This window comes from Coloeus monedula (assembly GCF_965178545.1).
Source record: "Coloeus monedula genome assembly, chromosome: 26".
NCBI lineage: Eukaryota > Metazoa > Chordata > Aves > Passeriformes > Corvidae > Coloeus > Coloeus monedula.
In genome coordinates, this window is record NC_138806.1 from 1,058,903 (window position 1) to 1,072,607 (window position 13,705).

The 13,705-nt window shown below is 63.9% G+C and overlaps 1 protein-coding gene across 1 annotated transcript; it reads right to left on the reverse strand.

Annotated features, from left to right (window-relative positions):
• Positions 1-2,954: 2,954 nt before the first annotated feature.
• On the reverse strand, positions 2,955-7,693 carry LOC309582187 (1-acyl-sn-glycerol-3-phosphate acyltransferase alpha-like; the record flags this gene model as incomplete). Its single annotated transcript, XM_082297225.1, has 6 exons — positions 2,955-3,184; positions 3,365-3,437; positions 3,782-3,877; positions 4,077-4,252; positions 4,928-5,061; positions 7,512-7,693. 6 exons carry the CDS (start codon positions 7,691-7,693, stop codon positions 2,955-2,957), a joined length of 891 nt encoding a protein of 296 aa, XP_082153351.1.
• Between the last annotated feature and the right edge of the window lie 6,012 nt (positions 7,694-13,705).

The following is a 13,705-nucleotide window of genomic DNA, read 5'->3' on the forward strand; positions in this document are numbered from 1 at the left end:
AGGTCTGGGATCGCTCTGGATCCGCCTCTGCCCCGCTGCAGGCTCGGGAATGGGATCTTTGTGTCCCGTGCAGGGAGGAAATGGGGGCTGGCAGAGGAACCCCAGGCACCTGCAGATAAAGTCCAGGCAATGTTTGCCCTCTGCCCACGGTCTCCAGGGGTCAAGGATCCCAGGGAATTTTGCAAATATTGGGAAAGGTCCCTGGAGGTTCAGCGTGGGGCAGGAGCCACCTCCGCATGGATTTGCTGGGAAATGATGTCAGGAGGCAGCGGGAACAAATGGAAAACAAAAACAGGGAGCACAACACAAGGAGAGGCTGGGAGCTGGGTGGACTTATCAGAAATGGAAAATGTACAGGTATTTCAAAGTGAACTGAATTTGGGCTGATCCCGTGTCCCAGGCTGGCTTTTTGCCTGGTTTTCTCCAGTTTTACCCAATCTGGACAGAGGAACAGGGCAGTGTTGGGATGTGGCATCGCTCCCTCTGCTCCCATTCCACACATGGCAGCTGGACACCTGCCAGGGCAGGGCCGAGCTGCTTCCCTCTGTCCTGGTGGGAATTTGGGACAGTTGAGGAGCTCCACGACAGCCCCACGGTGTCCTGAGCGCATCCCCTGCTCCAGAGCCTTGCAGTTCCCTTCCCTTGGAGGGTGCTGGATCCGTGAAATCCTGGAATGGTTAGGGTTGGGAGGGACCTTAAAGCTCATCCACTTCCACCCCCTGCCCTGGGCAGTGCCTTCCCACTGTCCCAGGCTGCTCCCAGCCTCAATGTCCAGCCTGGCCTGGGCACTGCCAGGGATCCAGGGGCAGCCACAGCTGCTCTGGGCACCCTGTGCCAGGGCCTCACAGGAAGCCATGGATGGGCCTGGCCTTTCCCATGGGATCTCAGGTGATCACAGCTCTGTCCCCACACCTGCCCAGCTCAGGCTTTGCTGGACATGGCCCCGTGCCCACCTCCCTGCCCTTTGGAACAGCCCCACAGGCTGTGGGTGGCCAGAGGAGGCTGGAGCTGCCACCCCCAAGGACACGAGGCAGCAGCAGGGGCCCCGAGTCCCTGGGGTCAGTGCCCTGCCAGACATCCTGGGATGGTTGGATGGGATGAGGAGCTCACGGCTCCCCCAGCACTGCCAAGGCCACCACTGACCCCTGTCCCCAAGTGCCACATGTGAAATCCCTCACAGGATGGGGCCCAGCCCTGCCCCGGGCAGCTGTGCCAGGGCTGGGGCCCAAAGCAGCCGAGCAGGGCAGGCCGTGGAGGAGCAGGAAAAGCAAGTTGTTCCCAGAGCCCCTGCTCCGAGGTTTTTCCTTCTCCTCAAGCTTTCACTCCCACTGATAGTGGAAAACCCAGCGAGGGCTCTGGCTGGGCCCCAGCCCCCCAGGCAGGACAAGGTTTTGTCCAGAGCAGCTGGGGCTGCCCCTGGATCCCTGGCAGTGCCCAGGCCAGGCTGGACATTGGGGCTGGGAGCAGCCTGGGACAGTGGGAGGTGTCCCTGCCATGGCAGAACTGGGTGGGCTTTAAGGTTCTTCCCACCCAAACCACTCCATGAATCCATTGATCCTTAACCCTCCAAACCCAAACTTTGGGCAGCCAAACCACCCCCGAGGTGGTGGGGGTGTGGTGGGACCCCCAGGCTGCTCAGAGCTGACAGACGATGCCGCATGTTGGGAATCCTGGGAAGCAGGAAAGGATTAAAGGGGTTTTCTGGGACACGGGACCTTCCTGTGCCCTTGGCCATGTCCGTGTGACAGCTCCCAATCCCGTGGGCTGTTCCTCTTTGCTGCTTGGTGTCAGATGATTGCAACAGATTTGAAGGATTTCCTCCGTAATCCAGCGGCTCCTGAGAGCAGGAACGATCCCAAACAGGAGCTCTATGCCCGTGCCTCGCACATTTCATCCCGGGCTGGAGGGGAAGCGTTGCCCACCCTGCTCCCAGCAAGGGCACAGCCACGCCCTGCCCCGTCCCTGCCCCGTCCCTGCCCCGCTGCCTCCCTGGGCTGCTGGCACAGGAGCTGCGCAGCTGGGAAGGAGCCAGGGGATCCCAAATCCCTGCCTGGCTGCAGGGAACCATCCAGCTGGCAGACGTGTCGTGGTCCAGAGGCCATGGAGGTGGGACTGTGTCCAGGTGGGCACAGTCCAGGCATTGCTGGGATTTTGGGGCTTTAACAGACGCTCTTCCTGTGCAGGTACTGAGGCAGGGAGAGCTCTGCCTCAGGGGCACAGCCAGACCTGTGCAACCCTCACCCTGCCACGTGCTCCTCACACCATCCCTGGAGGAGCTGTGGAGGAGCCTGCAGGGATGCTCCGTGTGCAGGGATGCTCCCCGTGCAGGGATGCTCCCCGTGCAGGGATGCTCCGTGTGGTTCCCCGTGCAGGGATGAAGCCTCCCTGAGGTGATGGATCCCCCCCTCAGCCCCCTCAGCACAGCCAGGACACGGTGCCAGCTCCAGACTCTTTAATCTGCCAGCCCTGGCTCACAGCTCAGCATCGGGGACGCTCTCCCCACCCGGCAACACCCCCTGGGCCTCGTGTCCCCCCCAGGCCACACACTCCGGGCCCCTCCCCAGCTCTGGCTGCCCCCAAACAGCATTTCCAGCCTGTAGGAGCCTCTGGAAGGAGAATCCATGGGGGAACCCAACAATCAGGGGTGGAAAATGGGGCTGGGACCCCCAGCCCTGCCTGGAGCATCCCTGCCCCGCCCAGCGAGCAGGCAGGGGCCATCCCAGGGGACAGCCCCGGCCCCAGGTCTGGCAGAGGGACAGCCAGGGGACGCACAGTCACAGCGAGGGGTTTGGGGGGCACCTTGCTCTGTTCTGGGGGTGCTGCCTGGTCCCTTCCCCGCCCTGCTCTGCTCCCTTAGAGCCCCGTCCTGCCGGGGCAGTGGCAGGGCTGCAGGACACCTCCTCAGGGGACAAGGGACACCTCCCTGCTGTCCCCGAGGGACTCGCTCCCTCTGCCTAATTGCTGCTCCCGGCTGTGTCCCCCTGGCCCCGGGGGCTGCCCCTGTCCCCACCAGCCCCCGGCCCCAGCAGAGGCTGCTCCTTGTCCTGGTCCCTGTGGTCACTCGTGGACATCTCGGCCAGGGCCTCAGCCATGGCCTGGCGGACACTCTCGGTCAGTTCGGGGACATCCTTTGGGCTCAGGCCCCGCGTGTCCACGCTGGGGAGGATTCGGATGGTGCAGGTCCCTGGGAGAGGAGGGAGAAGCCAGGGATGCTGTTAGAGGGTCCTGGCAGGACCTGGGTATTCCCCCGAGCATCTCCACCCCCAGCTGCCTCCCCACACCTCAGCGTCCCACGGACACCCCGCAGGGCCTGACCCCCCTCCAGCCCTGCCCTCTGCCACGGGAACTCCTGCCCGGCCCTTACCGGAGGTGAACCTCTTCTCCTTAGGGCTGAAGAAGTCCCAGTACGGGGAGATCACGATGGGGACAATGGGGACCTGCAGGACACGGAGGGTCAGGGGCGTCCCCCAAGCAGAGCCCTGCCCAGGTGGGACCCCAGCTCCTGCCTGTCCCTCCCTGGTCCTGCACAGCACCATGTCCAACCCTGGGCACCAAAACCCCATCCCTGAGGGCCAAACCCCCTCATCCCTGAGGGCAAATCTCCCCCAATCCCTGGGCACCAAACCCCCCCCAATCCCTGGGCACCAAACCCCCCTCCCTCAGCCCCAGGGTTCACCCCACCCCACTCCATCCAGGCTGAGCCAAAGGGAAGGAATCATTTTGGAAAAGGCCTCCAAGGCCATTGAGAGCAACCTTTGACTGAGCACAAGGACGCTCTTACCTGGGCCTGCACGGCCAGGTGGAAAGCGCCCCGCTTGAAGGGCAGCATGGATCTGCCCGGGTTCCTGGTGCCCTCCGGGAAAACCCACACTCGGAGCTGCAGGGACAGGGACGGAGGTGACCCCGGACCTCAGCCAGCTCCGTCCTGCCCCCATACCCTCACCCTGCAGGTATTTCCCCACCCCAAGCCCAGTTTTCCTCACGTTCCCCCACCCCAAGCCCAGTTTTCCTCACGTTCCCCTGCCCCAAGCCCAGTTTTCCTCACGTTCCCCTGCCCCAAGCCCAGTTTTCCTCACGTTCTCCCGCCGCATGGTGCTGGCAGTGTGGGAGACAACCTCGATGGCCGCGTCCCTGCGGTGGCGGTCGATGAAGATGATGCCACTGAGCCAACAGGCCCAGCCCACGGTGCCCAGGTAGAGCAGCTCCCGCTTGGCGATGGGCACACAGCGCTCAGGAATGATCTCCACCATTCCTGGGGATGGATGACGTCCATTAACAACATCTTCCCAACCCCGTGGGACTGCCAGCAGAAAAATCACCTTGGAAAACTGCTGGGAGGTGGAAGTCCTCAGCTGGTCAAAGCAGCTGGATATCAGAAATAAGTTTTGCAACAGAAAAATCTGCGTGGAAAATTATTTAGTGCTTGGAATTAAACTTCCCGGGTTGGACAAACCAGCTGGATATCAATAATACATTTTGAAGCAGAAAAATCAGCTCAGAAAATTATTGACTGCTTGGAAGCTGAATCCCCAGGCTGGACAAACCAGCTGAGCACCAGGAATAAGTTTTGCAGTTCAGCCAGACCCAAGAGGTGATGACTGCAGGGAGGAACTCTGTGGAGAGGCCAAATGACATCAGTGCACAGATTAATTAATCACTCACACCCTAATATAGGAGCAGGTTGGGTGTTTTTAGTCTTGATTCAGAGGACTTTAGGCTGTCCCCACGCCAAGAACCACCCGTGGCATCCCCTCCCGTTGTCCCAGTCCTCTCCCTGCGGCACAGCCCCGTCCCTAAAGCTCTCCTGGTCCACTCCCACCACACATCCCTGCCCATATCCCGGTGCTGACTCCCCAAAGCGATCCTGGCGCACCCCTGGAGCCCCCCGAGGTGCCGAGGGGCCGCCCCTGCCCTGCCCCTCACGCACCCATGAGGTCGAGGGAAGCCTGGTGGTTGCAGACGATCACGAAGGGCCCGGGCAGTCGGAGCCGCTCGGAGCCGCTCACCCGCATCCTGATGCCGTAGAAGCGCTTGAGGGGCAGGAGCGCGGCGCGCAGGATCCTGCCAGAGATAAGGGACGAGATAAGGCGGAGGGACACGTGTGGGGAGCAGATCTGCAGCGGCCTGGGGGAGCGGGCTGGGCCAGGCTGGAGCCGGGCTCGGGCTCAGGGAGGCTCGGATTTCTCACACATTGGCAGCTGCTCCCACCTGAGCCGAGCCCGGCTCCTGGCTCAGAGCACAGGGAGCTGCTGGGGACGGAGAGTGACCAGCACGAGGTGGCGGGAGGGAAAAAACGGGATTTTGATGTCCAGGGATGATGGGAAAGCAAAAAGAAAAGGGGTGGGATGGGATGGGGATGGGATGGGGGTGGGGGTGGGGATGGGGATGGGGGTGGGGATGGGATCTTCACATCCCTGCGAGGACAAACTGCCTCTGCCCAGAGGAGCCTCCCCAGGTGCTCATCTGGATCCGTGTGTGGGACGGAAATCAGATCCCAGAGTCCCAAAGCCAGAGGCGGATCCCAGCGCACGGGAGCTGAGCTGGGATGGATGAGCACTGGGGAGGGGTGACAGAGGGACAGGCAGATCCCCAGGGATGCGGGTGACTCCAGGGACTGCCCCTGCAGAGCTTGGTGCTGCGGGGAGAAGGGAAGGAGCGGGGAAGGGAAAACCAGCCCGGCTACATTCCTTGGGGGAATCACAAACCGCTCCAGGGGACCTGCGGGAAGTGCCGGGAAGAGCTGGATGTGGGCGGAAAAGGGGTGTCACACCCCGGCAGGGCTGGACAGGAAGGGGAATATCGGGATGGCAGCGACAGGTGACACTCGCTCAGTGTGGGAATAATGAGAGGAACGGAGGGAGCAGGGAGCACCAGGGATTCCGGAGATAAAATCCCAGGACGCGCCGGTGTTGGAATGGGACACCCACAGAGGGTCTGTGCCAGGGTCCCCACATGTGGGGACAGGGCAGGGGACAAGGAAGGGCTCAGCGCCAGGCGGGGTGAGAAGGGAGAAGGAAGCGCCGGGTCCGTGGTATCGCCCATCCCTCGGGAGCCGCGGGTTCGGGGATCCCTGGGGATCCGAGGAGAAGCGGTGCCCCAAAGCCAGGACTAATGACAGGGAAGCGCTGCAAGCCGCAGGCTTTGGGATTAGGAGGAGAGGGAGCTGGGCGTGCTGCGCCGGGCACCGAGGTGTCGGTGGGACAAGATAAGGCAGCGCTGATAAGGCAGGGGAGTCACCTCTGCCTCCCTCGGGGATTTCCACTGAGCCGGAAGCGTTGGAGCTGCCCTGGGTGCTGGGAGCGCGCAGCATTCCTGCGGGAACGGCCCGGGAGAGGCTGCGCCGAACCTCCGCTGATAGCACCGACCCTCTGACTGATAGCACCGAACCTCCGCTGATAGCACCGAACCTCTGACTGATAGCACCGAACCTCCGCTGATAGCACCGAACCTCCTCTGATAACACCGAACCTCCGCTGATAACACCGAACCTCCGCTGATAACACCGAACCTCCGCTGATAACACCGAACCTCTGACCACGCTCCTGCCGAGGGCCGGGATCCACCGGGATCCATCCGCACAAACCCTCAGTAAATTCCCCGAGCTGGGATATTTTCCCTGTGCCATAATTGCATCCCTCACCCATCCTCCTGGCTCATCCCGCCAGGAATCCAGCAACGGGATTGCGACACCCTGAGAGCACCCAGACCTTCCTCTGGTGTTGCACAGCGATTTCATCTCAGTGATGTTATCTCCCTGCTTCCGCCCCCGGGAGCGAGCACGAGTCGGGACATGGCTGTGATCAGGACATGGCTGTGATGAGGACATGCTGTGACAGGGACATGGGTGGGATCGGGACAGCTGACAGCACCAAGACATCCCAAAATCATAAAACCATGGAATAGTTTGGGTTGGGAGGGGCTTTAAAGCCCCTCCAGTGCCACCTCTGCCCTGGCAGGGACACCTCCCACTGTCCCAGGCTGCTCCCAGCCCCAATGTCCAGCCTGGCCTGGGCACTGCCAGGGATCCAGGGGCAGCCATGGAATAACGTGCCAGGGCCTCTCCACTCTCAATCCCTCTGCCAAAGTGCTGTTCCCGGGTCTCCCATGGGCAAAACCAGTGCCAGGCTCACAGCACTGGGTGTGTGTTTGCCCCCTGCCCTGATGGCACCTCCAAACTCCCCTGTCACCCACCCCAGTGATGACCCCAACATTGCCATGGCCAGGAACGATCCCTTTTATGTCATCTCACCCCTCAGGGACCACAAATCCCAACTCCATCGTGGCCTGACCCTCCCGGGGCACCGCCAGCACCTCTCACACCACAGGGTGCACCTTCGCTGCCACAGGACGTGACCACAGCCCTCGCCGTGGCCCCGGGGCGGTGCCACCAGCTGTGACCCAGCTGTGGGTCACACATCCAGGGCAGGACAGAGCCCGTGGCCACAAACCACGGGATTTCCTCCAGCTGAGCCAAGCCCCAGCCAGCTCCCCCATCCCCAGCCCACACTCACTTCATGTTCTCCACGGAGCGGCCCCGGAAGGCGGCGAAGGGGGACAGCAGGGTGGCCATGGCCACGATCCAGCAGTTGAAAAAGGCCACCTTGAGGAGGTACTGGAAGGGGGGGCTGCACCTGTAGAGCAGCAGCGCTGCCAGGGGCAGGAGCAGCAGCCCGTGGAGCAGCAGCGCGTCCATGGTGCCGCCCGGAGCTCAGCCACGGCCCGGGAGGGGATCGGGCGAGTGGCCGCGGCTGCCGGGAGCGTGGCAGGTGAATCAGGAGCATCCTGCGTGGGCGGCTGGGGCTGGCCCAGGGGAAGGCTCAGCGTGGATCTCATCCCGGGGATGGAGCGGCTCAGGTGGAAGCAGGACACCCCCCCCCAAGGGCGGAGAGTGGCCCTGAGCCACACCGGGACCCTGAGTCACCCGAGATGTCACCGCCGGGCTGTTGGGAGCCATGGCAGTGACTCCAGATTGACGAGATCAGATCTGCTGCTCACAAGTGCCCCTGTCCTGGGAACCTCTCCTGGCCACGGGGATGCCAGCCCTGGGAAAGGGAGTGCCAGCTGCTGGGGCCAGCAGGAGCTGCTCCTGCTCCGTGGCCATCACCCCAGCCAGGCTGGCCACAGCCGCCCAAACCTCCCCCTGCACAGCATCGCATTCTTGGCAGGCATCTCCCACCCGGAGCGGCAGCGGGAGAGCAGCACCAGCGCTCCCAGCCCCGCTCAGTCCGGGCAGCAGGAGCCCCTCTGCCCTCCCCTCCCAGGGCCCAGCGTCTGTCCCCAAGGTCCCCACAGCGCCTGGGGGCCGAGCTGTGCCAGCCCCCGCTGCTAGCCCTTGGCCCAGTTGGCAGCCAGGGGCTGTGTGCAGGAGGTGTTTTCGCAGTGCAATTAGCACAGGCTGTAATTAACCTCTCCTCCTGCTCCGGTGCCTCGCACTGCACACACAGGATCCAGGCCGGCCCCCTGAAATCTCCGGCCTTGCTTTTGGACACCAAGTTCTCATCCCAGCAGGGACACCGGGCTGGTGCCAGCCCCCAGCAGCCTCTCCCAGCCCCACTGGTCCATGGCCCAAATCAGGGAATCACAGAATTCCAGGATGGTTTGGGTGGGAAGGACCTCAAAGCCCCTCCAGTGCCACCCCTGCCCTGGCAGGGACACCTCCCACTGTCCCAGGCTGCTCCCAGTCCCAGTGTCCAGCCTGGCCTGGGCACTGCCAGGGCTGGGGAAGGAGGGACATCCCTGTGCTGCTGCCCGGAGCCATCAGGTCAGTCCTGACCCCAGTCAGGAGCTGGGAGCAGCGAGATCCCCTCGTGCCTCCCCAAAACAGCCCCAGTGGGGGCTCCGGGGGTCTCCAGTCCCCCCTGGCCGCTCCTGGGGAGGTGTCACATCCCCTGGGACATCCCAGCCCTCCTGCCCCCCACCCCCCCAGCAGGACCTGCCCTCAGCCCAGCCATTGCTGGCCCCGCTGTGCCCGGCTGCTCTTCCCACCCACGCCTTCCCCGGCCCCTGCAGGTGACAGAGATGTCCCCAGGCTCTGGCCATGCTGGAGGGTGCCCCAGTTTGACCAGTAACCCCGGGGTTACGTCCAGCAGGGGTGTTGCAATGCCCATCGATTGCTTCACCCTCCCATTCCTCTCATTATTCTCATATTAAAGCCAAGATTGGGTCACATCTCGAGCCCACCCTTCCTGTCCTGCCCATCCCAGGTGACTCCTCGCCTCCTCCTTCCCATTCTGTGTCCGTGTGGGCACCTTTGGGCACCAGCCTGGCCTCCCATCCCTCCCAACAAACCCAGCTTTGCTCTTGGATGGCTCCTCCAGTCCCTCCCAGCTGGAGGAGTTGGACCTTCCCCAGGGAATGCACTGTGCCTCTGCTGCTCCACGCCTGGGAGCTGCTCCAGGAGCCAGGCTGGGGGAGATCTGCCTGCTCAGAGCACAGGGAGGCTAAATCCTGCCTTCCAGGGGCACAGGACGGGCAGGGCAGCCCAAGGAGGGGTTTGAGGTGCCATTCTGCATCCTCTGAGCTCCAGACCACCGGGCTGAGGCCTCCTGCCAAGAGCTCTGCTCCAGGGAAAAGCCTGGAACCCCCTAGGGCAGAGCAGAGCAGGGCTGGTGACCCTCCGTGGGGCTGGGGAGGTGGCACAGGCAGGGGACAGCTCCCAGCACCCCAAAGCCTCCACTGCCCTCCTCCTCCTGCTGCCTGTGGAGCAGAGGGGTTGCTGGATCCCGGGAATCTCCGCGATTTCCTCTTTCGGGCCGCTCTCCCAACCACGGCCCCACCGAGATCCTGCTCTCGCTGTGCTCAGCCAGGAGATCCCACCCTGGAGCTTCCAGCACCAGCCCCAGCACCCCCAGGCACTGATAGACACCCCCAACACCCCCCCAGCACCCCCAGGCACTGACAGATCCTCCCCAGACCCCTCCTGACCCCCCCAGCACCCCCCAAGCACTGACAGACCCCCCCAACACCCCCAACACCCCCTCAGCAACCCCCAGGCACTGACAGATCCCTCCCAGACCCCTCCTGACCCCCTGGCACCCCCCAGGCACTGACAGAGCCCCCAACACCCCCCCCAGCACCCCCCAGGCACTGACAGACCCCCCCAGCATTCCCCCGACTCCCCCCAGCACCCCTCAAGTTCTGACAAACCCCCCAGGACCCCTCTCATCACCCCGGCAGCCCCCAAGCACTCACAGACCGCCCCCCCCCAGCCCCGAGGGAGCCGCTGCCCTCAGGCACGGAGCCACCAGCCCGTGTAATTACAGGCGCTTAATTAGCGACAGCAGGGCGCTCTCTTAACAAAGCCAGTTAATCGCAGGCGATGCTGCACTGGGGGCTGGAGGGGCTGTGCCCGCCCCCGGGCACACAGCACAGCCCGTGCCAGCCCGGCCCCGCGGCTCGGCAGTGCCCAGTTGGGAGCGGGGGGGCACCGGGGTTGGTGACAGGGCTGGGACACCCCTGCCCTGGGGGGCTCACGGGGGGAAACCACCCCAAAAGATGGGAGTCGTGGAGCGTCCATCCGGGATCTTTGGGATCGGGGGTGCCGAGCTCACGGCCTCCGCTCCTCCGCGCTGTAGAACTCTGTGGGACAAGGGGGCGTGCCGGGGGTTCCAGCCATGGGATGGGATCCGTGGGGTGGGATGGGGATGGGATGGGATCCATGGGGTGGGGATGGGATGGGATCCATGGGGTGGGATGGAATGGGATCCATGGGGTGGGATGGAATGGAATGGGATCCATGGGATGGGATCCATGGGGTGGGATGGGATCCATGGGATGGGATCCATGGGGTGGGATGGGATCCATGGAATGGGATCCGTGGGGTGGGATGGGATGGAGACAGGGAGAAGGGAAGCTCAGCATGGGGAGATGGAAGCTGGAGGGAAAGCTGTTCCTGTCTATGGGGCTATGGGGACGATGGCCTCCATGGTGACCTTACCCGCTGCTGGGGGGACGCCGGGTCCCACTGTCCCGGTGGCACTGGGGGGCGGCGGGGGGGGCACAGCTCTGCTGGAGCGGAGCAGGGACAGGTGAGCGATGCAGTGACGGTGTCCCGGTGTCCCCGCTGCGGCTGGCAGCGCTGCCACGCCGAGGCCAGCGTGTGGCAGGTGGCACCGAGCCCCCGTCACTCACCGCTCGTCCCCAGGTGAGGAGCGCAGGAACCGCACGGGCACCGGAGCCGGGCCGGGAGCAGGACCGGGGTAGGGGATGTAGTGATGGTGGAACACCACGGCCTCCTCCTCCTCGTCGCCCTGCGAGGGCCCCGCCGGCGCCTGCGGGGAGGGGCAAGGGCAGGAGGGACAAGGGCAGGGCTGGCCCGGCCCCGGGGCTCCCGGAGCGCCGCTGCCCAGGGGTCACCCCCGGCTGCTCCCCTGGCTGGGCTCGGTGCCACACAAAGCCCCGGGGACAGGGGGGTGGCGGCCCCGCAGGTGGGACCGAACCGCCGTGGGAAGAGCCTGTTTGGTGCGCTCGGGAGCCGTCTGAGCCGGCCCTGCGCTGGTGGCACTGCGGGGCAGGGGGCAGTGCCAGGCGGTGCCAGCTGGCAGCGAGCTCGACCCTGCCCCGGGAGCAGCGCTGCTCCCCCCAGGAGATGAGTTGCATGGTTAAATGCCAGCCCCTGCCTGAGGGGCTGTGCTTCCAGAGGGCCCCGGCCCTTCCCAGCTGGGCTGAACCTCGGCCCAAGGGCCTGGACGGGGTCTGAGCTGTCCCAGCTGGGGCTCCAACCACGGCCGAGAGCCCCAAACCCCAAAGGGCTGCACTGAGCTGGGCTGGGACCCCCCAGGTGCTGCACCCAGAGGGTCCCAAAGCGGGATGTGGGGATCCCGCTCTCCTGGACAGCCTTGGGAAGGTCCCTCTGCCCCCTCTTTGGTCCCTCTGCCCACCCAGCCCCCCTGAGGCTCACCTGGGCGGGGGCTGGGGCTGGCCCCACGCCGGGGGATGTCAGAGCTGCCACGGCCAGGCCGTGCATCAGCAGCTGGTGCATTTGGGAGCTCTGAATCAGCATCAGCTCCATCAGATCTGCCGGAGAATTGGAGATTCTGCATCAGAGAGGGAGCAGGTGGAGGGCAGGAGGGCACAGCCCGGGCTGAGTGCCTGGGATGGGGCGGCCCCGGGGCTCCTCCCTGTTCCCAAGCAGTGGGAGCAAAGCCAGACTTCCCCCACGCCCATCTGGAAGCCCCGGGTGATGTTTAAAAATTATTTGGCTTGGATAAAGCTCGAAATTTGCCAAATTTGAGCCTTTTCTTCCCTGCAAATGTGACTGAACATCTGGGCTGGCTCACACGGGGTGATTACTCGGGCTGGAGGCACCAGACTTTCCACCCATTCCGGGGAGAATTTTTCCAGCCCTGGAAGTGCTCAGGGGCTTCGGAAGCGCCTGCCCTGGCACCAGCTGGCAGAGGCAGTGACCTTGGGTGGCACTGAGCATGCCAGGGTCAGCTCTGCTCTGTGCACAGGGGCTCAGAGCCCCCCGAAGGGGCAGGAGCTGGGGCTGGACCACTGGGGGTGATCCCTGGATCCCAATCCCCACTCCTGGGAGCTGGATCCAGGGGAGGAGCAGGGTGGGGATGCTCAGAGCCTCCTCCACCCCTGCCTGGCTCCACAGGAGGAGCTGGCCCAGGGCAGTGTCCCTGTCCCCTCGGCTGGGTGGCCACACTGGGTGTGGCTGCTGAGGCCAATCCCCACAGAGGAAACACCAAATCTGGCTCTGCATCCCCAAAAAGCATCCCCATTTTCTGCAGGTGTGAAATCCCCCTGGAAAATTCCCATAAACCTGTTGGATTCCCCTGAGATCCTGTTGGCTTCATCCACCCAGGGCAGCTGGGACTGCCCCTGGATCCCTGGCAGTGTCCCAGGCCAGGCTGGATGACACCTGGAGCACCCAGACAGTGGGAGGTGTCCCTGCCAGGGCAGGGCTGGCACTGGAGGGGCTTTGAGGTCCCTTCCCACCCAAACCATTCTGGGATTCCCTGGTTCCACGACGTGGAGCTGGGGTAAAGAAGGGTTTGGACCTTCCCATACCCCATGTGCCGGATCCCCAGAGGCTCCAGAGTTGCAAGGCTGGGTCCCCAGGACACCAGGAGGTGGCTGACCCTCAAGCAGGAGCATCCCAGCACATCCTGGGACTCTGCTGAGCCGGATCCAGGAGCATCCCAGCAGCCAGGAATTGAACCGGGCTGGGACACGGAGCGCTGGCAGCTCTGAGCGGATCCCACCCGTCCCACAGGGGCCAGGCTGGGGCTCTCTTTCCTTTCCACGCTGATTTTCAGCATCATTTTCCTCCCCGGATTTTTAAGGGCAGCTCCACCTTCCCCCTCCCCACAGCATGAGGTCACTTTGCCCATGGTGTGTCCCTGGTGACCCCAGACCCTGTCCCTGCTGTCCCTGGTGACCCCAGCCCCTGTCCCTGCTGTCCCCAGTGACCCAAACCCCTGTCCCTGCTGTCGCCCCTCAGCCCAGATTGCTGCAGCCTGGGGGGGCACAAGGTTGGGTGAAGCCCCTCTGGACACAGCCCAGGGTTCCAATCCCCCCTCGCAGTCCCAAGGAGCCCGTGGCACCCCGCCTTTCCCTGGGGATGCCCGCAGGAAATGGAGTTTTGGAGAACAAAATCGGGTGAATTAAAAATAAATAAATAAATAATAAAAAATCCAGCCCCAAACTGTTCCCAGGGAGCATCTTGGAGCCCAGACTCGGTAAAACCCCCCAAAAT